Genomic DNA, 7,053 nt, shown 5'->3' with positions numbered 1-7,053 from the left:
CCCTCCGCTCTCCATCCCAGAGGAACTGGAGCCCCCGAGCGCCGCCGCCCCCCAGGACCTGAGGGAGGGGCAGAGCTCCAGCCTGGAGTGCTCCACGCCCTTCGCCTGCCCCTGGGGGGACACCGTCCTGCGCTGGGAGGGACACGACCCCCGCGCCGCCACCCTGTCCGGGCGGCTGCAGCTGGACACCAGCGGGGTGGGCCAGCAGCTGACCCTCAGCACCTCCTTCTCCTGGAGGGACCACGGCAAGAAGCTGCTCTGCGAGGTCTCCCACGGCTCCGGGAAGGCGAGAACAGAGGTCGTGCTGCGGGTGAGACGTACGTGGGGCAGCTCCGTGAGGGGACGGGGGGCAGCTCAGTGAGGGGACAGGGGACACCTCGGTGTGGGGACAGGGGACATCTCACTGTGGGGACAGGGGACATCTCACTGTGGGGACAGAGGTCACCTCGGTGTGGGGACAGGGGACACCTCACTGTGGGGACAGGGGGCACCTCAGTGTGGGGACAGGGGGCACCTCGGTGAGGGGACAGGGGACATCTCACTGTAGGGACAGGGGGCACCTCTGCCACCCCCATGGCACCCAGGCCCCCCTCCCACCACCCACCCCCTTCCCTGTGCTCCCTGCAGGAGCCAGAGCAGATCCCTCCTGCTCCTCCCCCTCTACTGCTCCCCACGTCTCTCCGTGGCCGTGTCACCCCACGGATGTCCCAGTTCTGTGGCACCTCCTGGCACCCACAGCCGTGCCCTCCCTGCTTTGCTGCCAGTGTAGCAGTTTTGCTTCCCTTCCAACCCCCCTTTTCCCTGCACCAGGCCCCAAAAAGGGCTGTGGCAGCGCCCTGTGGGTCCTGCCCACCCTCACCTCCCCCCGTTGTGTCCGTGTGTCCCCCCCCAGACGCCCCCAAGGACGTCCAGGTGCGGGTCAGTCCCTCCTCGGGGAACATCCACGTGGGTGCCACGGTGTCCCTGAGCTGCCAGGTGGGCAGCAGCCACCCCCCCGTCTCGGGGTACCTCTGGTACAAGGACGGGGCCGCTGTGGGCAGCGAGAGGGTGCTGACCCTGCGGGGGGTGCGGCGGGAGGACCACGGGCGGTACCACTGCGAGGCCCTGAACGCCCTCGGGGCTGGCACAGCGCCCACCACCACCCTCCACGTGTTCTGTGAGTGCCAGGGCATCAGGGAGGGGGGAGAGGGGCTGAGTGTGCCCGGCCAGTCCGGAGCGGGGTGGGCACAGGGTGGCAGCGAGGTGGTCAGTGCTGCTGGGGGAGCTGGGGAGTCCCTGGGGCAGGAGTGTGAGGGCTCCATCCTGCCAGCCCTGCACCCCTCACCTCGGGGATCCCGAAGACACGGCCCTGGAGGGATTCCCAGCCCAGCACTGGGAAGGGGGTTGGCAGAGCTTGTGGGGATCCAGAGCCAGGGTGGTCTGGTTTGGGTGGAAAGAGACCTTAAAGCCCATCCAGTGCCACCCCCTGCCATGGGCAGGGACACCTTCCACCAGCCCAGGTTGCTCCAAGCCCTGTCCAGTCTGGCCTTGGACACTTCCAGGGATCCAGGGGCAACCACAGCTTCTCTGGACAACCTGTGCCAGGGCCTCCCCACCCTCCCAGGGGAAGAGGGTCCTCCACCAGATCCTGCAGCAAAGACAAACCCCAGCCTTGCCTGTCCCTGCTGGAGTCCCACAGGGAGCATCTCCCCCCCGATGGGAGTAGGGGGGTCAGTCTGCTCCCCCCAACCCCCCGTGCACACCCCGAGGGCTGCAGGACCCCACTGTCCCCCCCAGCAGTTTTGTCCCCGGCGCTTTGCACTAAAAGCAGAAGGTGCCCTCCCTGCCCAGCTGGGAAGGTGCTGGTGACAGGGGACAAACCCAAACGCCTCCCACCTCTGTCGTCATCCCGGGGGGGGGGCAGAGGGGCTCTGGGATGTGAGGGTTGGGGGTGGGGGTGCCGCTCTCCTGCCTCCCGGGCCGTGCCGACCGTGCTCCCACCCCCCTCAGCCGCAGAGGTCTCGGCGAGCCCCGCGGCCGAGGTGCGGGAGGGGACGGCCACCACCCTGTCCTGCGACGTGCCGGGCCGGGAGGGGCAGGACCTCAACTACACGTGGTACAGGAACGGCGCGTGGCTGCAGGAGGGCACTGCCCACACCCTCCTCTTCCCCGCGGTGGCCGCGGGCGACGCCGGCTACTACTCGTGCCGGGTGGCAAACGGGCAGGGCAGCGACACGGCCCAGCCGCTCAGCCTCAGCGTGACCTGTGAGTGCCCCCCGCCAGTGCCACCCGTCCCAGGGGCTCAGCAAACCCCCAAACCCACGGAGAAGCCTCTTCCCGAGTGCCCCGGGGGCAGCTGGGGAGGGGCGTTCGGCCCTCCCGGTCGAATCCGCCGTAAATCCCGCAATTCCCGGCCGTGAGCCGCGTGGGAAGGGGTTGGGAGGGGGGTTCAGCCCCCCCCCCCGACTGAGTTTGGGGTAAATCCCGCAATTCCCGGCCGTGGGAAGGGGCCGTTTGGAGCCGTTGGTGGGCAGGACCTGCCCGCCCGTGGCAGCATCTCCCGCTAATCTGCTCCAACCGTAAGCTGGGGGGGGTCACTGACCGAGGAGGGGGGGGATAAGAACAGCTCAGGAGGTTTTGCGAGTCAGAGGGAAAATAAAACAACCCCGGGCTTGGCTTTGCCGCGTCTGGGGTAAAAATAACCCGGTGAGGCGGGGGGGGGAGCAGCTGGAGGCGGTGAGGGGACGTGTCCCACCCCTGGAGGTGTCCAAGGCCACGTTGGACGGGATTTGGGGCAGCCTGGGCCGGGGAAAGGTGTCCTGGGCTGGGGGAAAGTGTCCCGGGCCCGGGGGAAGGTGTCCTGGGCTGGGGGAAGGTGTCCTGGGCTGGGAGAAGGTGTCCTGGGCCGGGGGAAGGTGTCCCGGGCCCGGGGGAAGGTGTCCCGGGCCGGGGGAAGGTGTCCTGGGCTGGAGGAAGGTGTTCTGGGCTGGGGGAAGGTGTCCCGGGCCAGGGGAAGGTGTCCCTGCCCGTGGCAGGGGGTGGCACTGGCTGCTGTTTAAGGTCCCTCCCACCCCAAATCAGTTTGGGATTCCACGCGTGGCCACCCCACGGGGACACCCCGAGCTCAGCACCCTCTCCCGTCCCGCAGATCCCCCCCGGACCCCCACCCTGACGCTGTTCCAGGAGACCCAGGGGGGCCGCCTGGCCATCGTCCGCTGTGCCGTGGACAGTCACCCTCCGGCCACCCTGGCCATCGACCGCGACGGCACCGTGCTGGCCACCAGCGGGGCGCAGGTGGCCCCGCCCCAGAGGTTCGGGGTCGCCGCCTCCCGCAACGCCCTGCGGCTGGAAATCCGGGATGCGGGGCCCCGGGACAGCGGGAGGTACCGCTGCACCGCCAGCAACGCCCACGGCAGCGCCAGCGCCGCCAAGGACCTGCTCACCCGCGGTGAGGGACGGCCCGGCCGAGCTCCGGGCGGGGGTGAACCCCCGGGGCTGCTCCTCGGGGCTGGGGGTACCCCCGTGGCACGGGGGGACATCGGTGCCTTGGGGTCCGTGGGGTGGCAGTGCCCTCCCCGCAGCCCTCCCCCTCCTCGGGGGGTTGGAGCAGCTCGTGGAGCTGGAGATGCTCCCGGGGTTTATTTTCCAAAGTACCACGAAATCAGGAGCAACTTTGAACTTTTCTGCCCCGTCGCACCTCCAGGGACTGGGGGGGTCTGGGCACACAGGGGGGCCCTGCTCTGTCCCCTGAACCCCCAGTGTGGGTGGTTTGGTGTGACAGAGGCAGCAGAGGGAGAGAAAAGCCCCCCAAAACCATGTCCAAGAGGAACATCCCTCGGGATGCCAGAAAAACCCAAAATAGACCTCAAGGTCCAATCCCAGAGAAACCAAATCCCAGGTTTGGGGGTCCCAGAGGGGAGTTGGGCTCCGTTAGAAGTGGCCAAGGTGCCACCAGCCCAGCCTGTCACCTGCCAGAGGGCTGAGGGCACCGGATCTGTCCCAGGGGCAGCTCAGGATGAACCGGGATGCCCTGGATGAACTGGGATACCCTGGATAAACTGGGATGCCCTGGATGAACCTGGCACTTGGAGAGAGTTGGGCAGGGTTGGGAAAGGCCCCGCTTGCCTGGCAGAGCACTGGGGTGGAGATGTCCAGTGTCCCCAGGGAATGTCACCCAGTGAAGAGCCCCGGATCCCTCGGGCTCCGGAGCGAGAGGGGGCTCAGGGAAGCTGAGGGCGGTGGGTTTGAGCTGGATGGAGCCCTGGGAAAGGTGAAGGTCTGCAGCAGGGGTTTCTCTCCCTCTCTCCCACCCCTGTCCCTCCCCTCCTGCAGCCGCGGAGCTCCTGGTCCAGCCCTCGGCGGAGGTGCCGGAGGGGACGGCGGTCACCCTGACCTGCGTGGGGACGGGGGAGGCGGCGGGGGAGCCCCTCTACACGTGGTACCGCAACGGGCAGAGGCTGCGGGAGGGCCCGGCCCCGACCCTGCGCTTCCCCTCCGTGCGCGGGGACGACGCGGGCGCCTTCCAGTGCCGGGTGCGGGGCAGCAACGGCAGCGACAGCGGCGCCTCGGGGACCGTCCCGCTCCGGGTGCTCTGTGAGTGCTGCCGGCGGAGCCCGGGGGGTCCTGGGACTGGGCTGGGGGGTCCTGGGGCTGCCGGGGGGTCCTGGGGCTGGGCTGGGGGGTCCTGGGGCTGCCAGGGGGTCCTGGGGCTGGACTGGGGGCTTCTGGGGCTGCCAGGGGGTCCTGGGGCTGGGGGTCCTGGGGGGTCCTGGGGCTGCCAGGGGGGTCCTGGGGCTGCCAGAGGGGTCCTGGGGCTGGGCTGGGGGGTCCTCCGCTGCTCCCACCCCGGGGGTTCCCCCCTTACCACCGAACGCAGCCAAGGATCGCTCGGGCAGGAATGTGGAGAGGGTGGAAAATTCCCTCTGGCGGGTAAACCTGTGAATCTGGGGGAGGGGAAATCTGGGGACATCCCGAATTCCCGAGATTCAGAGAGTTTTAATAACAATTAGTGTTTTAAGAACAATAAACGATCGTGGAACCATGAACGGTTTGGGTGGGGAGGGATCTTAAAACCCCACCCAGTCCCGCGCCGTGCCTTGGGCAGGGGCACCTTCTGCCATCCCAGGGTGCCCCGAGCCCCGTCCAACCTGGATGCCCGGGAGCAGCTCACGCGGCACCGGGGAAGCAGCAACCCCTTGGGTTCTGGGGGTTCTCCCGACCCCGTGGATCCAGAACATTCTCCCCGGCGGTGTTTTCCCCCCGCAGACCCCCCGAGGCCGCCGGTGCTGAGCTCGTTCCTGCAGAGCCCGGGCGGGCGCCTGGGGATCCTCCAGTGCTCCGTGCAGAGCGACCCCGAGTCCAACCTGACCCTGCGCAGGGGGGACGAGATGGTGGCCTGCACGGGGGGCTGCCCCCCGGCCCCCCGCGTCCGTGTGACCCCCTCCTACAACAGCCTGAGGGTGGAGATCCAGGACGTGGTGCTGGAGGACGAGGGCACCTACGTGTGCCAGGCTGGGAACGCGCGGGGCAGCGCCAGTGCCGCCGTGGAGTTCAGGGCTGACAGTGAGTGGGGAGGAGGGACCGGGCACGGGAGGGAGGGCGGTGGAGGCCACAAGTCCCCACGGCATCTGGGAACGCCCTGGGAGAGGGGAGCCCGGGAAGGGAATGCCAGGGAAGGGGACGAGCCCGGGGGGGTGCCGGCAGAAGGACGGGAGGAGAAGAAATGAGCCACGTGCCCGTGAAATTCGGGTGTCCAACGGCTTCTGCCTCCAGAAACTGTCACGAACGGGACCTTTGGGGCAGGGCTGGAGAGTGAGTGGGTTTAAAGAGGGGATTGTCAGCCCCTCCTGGTGGGTTTGGAGGCTCCCGAGGCCACAGCAATGGTTCCATCCTGGTGGGGATTGTTCCAGCCCCCGGGTGGGGATTGTTCCAGCCCCTGGTGGGGATTGTTCCAGCCTCTGGTGGGGATTGTTCCAGTCTCTGGTGGGGATTGTTCCAGCCTCTGGTGGGGATTGTTCCAGCCCCTGGTGGGGGTTCCCTGCCTGTGTGTGACAGGGACACTGATCAAAATGCGGCCAAGGGAGTTCCCAAGGGCCCCCTCCTGCAAGGACCCCATCCCTGGGCTGGTGGCACCCCACTGCCGGGCTCAGAGCTGTCCCTGCCACGGCACTGCAGGATCGGCTGGAATTTGCCCTCTGGAGTAGCCACAATGCCCCTCGGTGACATAACCCCCTTGGTGACATAACCCCCGTGGTGACATAACCCCCGTGGTGGCACAACCCTGGGCTGGCTTTGGGGGGGGTTGTTCACCCCAACACTGACACCAGACTCCGTTTCCCCCCCAGCCACCACCGTCACCGTGTCCCCCTCATCCCGTGTGCTGGAGGGCGACAGTGCCAACCTCACCTGCCACCTGAGCAGCGACTCCCCGGCCGTGCCCAACGTCACCTGGTACCACAACGGGCAGTGGGTGGCCGAGGGCAGCACGCTGGTGCTGGGGAGCGTGTCCAGCGCCCACTCGGGGCTGTACCGGTGCCAGGCCAGCACTGGCAGCGGCACCAGGAGCTCCCCGGACGTGCTCCTGGATGTGCTGTGTACGTGCGGGACCCCCCGGCACCCCCGGCCTGGCGGGGATGGGGGGGGATGCCCCGGACATGGCACGACCTGTGGATCGGGGTGCCCAGGGGAACTGGGGCTGCCCCGTCCCTGGCAGAGCCCGGGTTGAGTTGGAGCAGCCTGGGATAGTGGGAGGTGTCCCCGCCCACGGCAGGGGGTGGCACAGGGTGGGATTTAGGGGCCCTCCCAACCCAAACCATTCCGTGATCCCGTGAATGGACTTGTGTCTGGGAAGGGGTGCCCAGCTCGGTTCACACGTGTGGCAGTGCCCAGGCCCTGGGCAGAGCCGATGTGGGCACGTTTTGGGGTCTCTGGGCACTGATCTGTGTCCTGGGAACCTTCGCTTCCCAAGCCTCAGTCCCTCTGGGCCACTGTGTGCAGTGACTGTGCATCCTGTAGGGCAGGAGTGTCCTCACCGTGGGTGTGGGGTGGGATCCCTTTTTCTCCTTTCCCCTTTCC

General features: G+C 68.1%; 1 protein-coding gene across 1 annotated transcript in view; it reads left to right on the top strand.

The window, feature by feature from the left end:
- Positions 1-7,053, top strand: part of SIGLEC1 (sialic acid binding Ig like lectin 1) — a gene marked incomplete at its 3' end in the record, with an annotated part of 18,247 nt that overhangs the window by 8,805 nt on the left and 2,389 nt on the right. The window contains exons 3-9 of the mRNA XM_027631154.1: positions 21-317; positions 893-1,156; positions 1,990-2,244; positions 3,128-3,427; positions 4,312-4,572; positions 5,245-5,541; positions 6,324-6,572. Coding sequence (XP_027486955.1) covers positions 21-317; positions 893-1,156; positions 1,990-2,244; positions 3,128-3,427; positions 4,312-4,572; positions 5,245-5,541; positions 6,324-6,572 — 1,923 coding nt within the window. The remainder of the gene's footprint in view (positions 1-20; positions 318-892; positions 1,157-1,989; positions 2,245-3,127; positions 3,428-4,311; positions 4,573-5,244; positions 5,542-6,323; positions 6,573-7,053) is intronic.

This window comes from Corapipo altera, unplaced genomic scaffold (assembly GCF_003945725.1).
Source record: "Corapipo altera isolate COAL_440 unplaced genomic scaffold, ASM394572v1 240, whole genome shotgun sequence".
In the NCBI taxonomy this organism is placed as follows: Eukaryota; Metazoa; Chordata; class Aves; order Passeriformes; family Pipridae; genus Corapipo; species Corapipo altera.
Note: the sequence above shows the minus strand (reverse complement) of the source record. Positions and strands in the feature narration are given on the sequence as shown.